This window comes from Anneissia japonica, unplaced genomic scaffold (genome assembly GCF_011630105.1).
Source record: "Anneissia japonica isolate Jap-2015-1 unplaced genomic scaffold, ASM1163010v1 scaffold4988_len2956909_cov206, whole genome shotgun sequence".
In the NCBI taxonomy this organism is placed as follows: Eukaryota; Metazoa; Echinodermata; class Crinoidea; order Comatulida; family Comatulidae; genus Anneissia; species Anneissia japonica.
This window is the reverse complement of record NW_022696345.1, coordinates 2,954,934-2,956,622: the sequence shown is the minus strand read 5'-3', so window position 1 is coordinate 2,956,622 and position 1,689 is coordinate 2,954,934. Positions and strand designations below refer to the sequence as shown.

Below are 1,689 nucleotides of genomic sequence, written 5' to 3'. Positions count from 1 at the left end.
GCCAACTCGACCGGATCGTTTGGATAAGCCGAGCCAACTCGTTTGGTGGATAGCGCATCGACCACGGGCCATTATTTTTCAGTACATAAATAATGCACAACAGGGCGAGTGTTTGTAATCTCAAATTATCTTGTTTCACTTTGTTTCAGGTGCCATTTGTACCATATTTCCCTGCATTGAGTGTATTTTTGAACATTGTGCTGATGATGAACTTAGAGCTATTAACTTGGATTCGTTTCTTTATTTGGATAACTATAGGTAAGGGGTAGTCATTTTGACATCTATAAGTAGGGTACGGTAGTCTTTTGGATAACACGTAAAGTAGTCTTTTTGGAGAATGCAGGTTTTTAGATAAGGAGTATAGTCGTTTTGACAACTAAAATAAGCTGTAAACTCCCTTCCTCCCTCCAAAATAAAACTGTACTAAACTTCACCTCCATCTTTAAAAACAAAATAAATACCTGTTTTATGGTCAATAACAGCCAAGTGTCTTCAACATGACAGCTAATGGAACAAGTAAGTAAGTAACCCCCCACCCCACCCCACCCAAAAAAATCCAAAATCATAAAACAATAATAGAATGTAATATTTTTTCTCACACAGGTCTGATCATCTATGTGTTGTATGGCTATCATCACAGTTTGGAAGGAATTAAAAGAAACGGATCAAACGACTACCAGAGAATGTCGAACGATCCGAAGTCAATAGCTTACGGGGCAATTCAGCTGCAAGCCGCTACAACTAAGCTACATTAAAACGATAACCAGAGAATGCCGATCGATCCGAAGTCAATAGTTTACGGATAAACAGAGCTGCAAGCAGCTACAACTAAGCTACAGTAGATTAAAATAAATTTTTTGGTCAAATAATAAATACTGTAGTTTATGTGGCACAACTTTACGTACAATGCTCATTTGTGGCAAATAAAGCTAAACTGTAAAGGAGATGCACGCCATCGTGTTGGGATCCAATATTTCGACATTATCGTCATCAGGAATAATACAGTTTCATCTCGCAACTCAATGTTCATGTATGCAGTATGCAAGCTGTGGGAGCAGCGGCTGCCCTCCCCTTTGTACACAGTGTTAAAATTTAAAGCTTATTCTTCCTAGACAATAAAAATTCCATTCAGGGATCACTCAAAATAAATACTTCTAATCTATGTAAATATGCATCAGCACACGTTATACACAGGCCTACTATAATAACACATAGGACTAGGCCTAAGCGTGATTTAAAATAATATTAAATCCATAAGTCCCAGGCCAGGTTTTCCAGATACAGAAAGTGATATTGTATGGTTCAGTTTGGTTTTTGCCCTTTTGTAAGCTCTATAAAGTTTTGTTTTAATACTACAAGTAGTAGTAATAATAATAATAATTATGATGATGACGATTGTTATGATGATGATGGTGATAATAGATAGGCCTAATAATATTAATAATATGAAAAAGTGAAGAAAATTGTGAAAGGCGAAAAAATAAGTTGTGATTTGTTGATCACAATTAATATAATATAGTTAAAGCTTAGTAAGCTATAGTTGGGCCTAAGTTGTCTTGGTTATTAAGTAGTCCCTGATAAAAGATCATGAGCAATTTATTGGCCCTTCATTTTGACTATATTATAATGATGATGATGTGATGATGATGAATTTTACTATATAAAAGTGTCATTTCCGGCCATCTGGAG

General features: G+C 35.7%; 1 protein-coding gene across 1 annotated transcript in view; it reads left to right on the top strand.

Annotated features, from left to right (window-relative positions):
* LOC117101875 (cationic amino acid transporter 4-like) overlaps positions 1-1,418 on the top strand; it is a 4,308-nt gene extending 2,890 nt beyond the window's left edge. The window contains exons 2-3 of the mRNA XM_033241993.1: positions 150-258; positions 604-1,418. Coding sequence (XP_033097884.1) covers positions 150-258; positions 604-755 — 261 coding nt within the window. The 3' untranslated portion in view covers positions 756-1,418. The remainder of the gene's footprint in view (positions 1-149; positions 259-603) is intronic.
* The last annotated feature ends 271 nt before the right edge of the window (positions 1,419-1,689 follow it).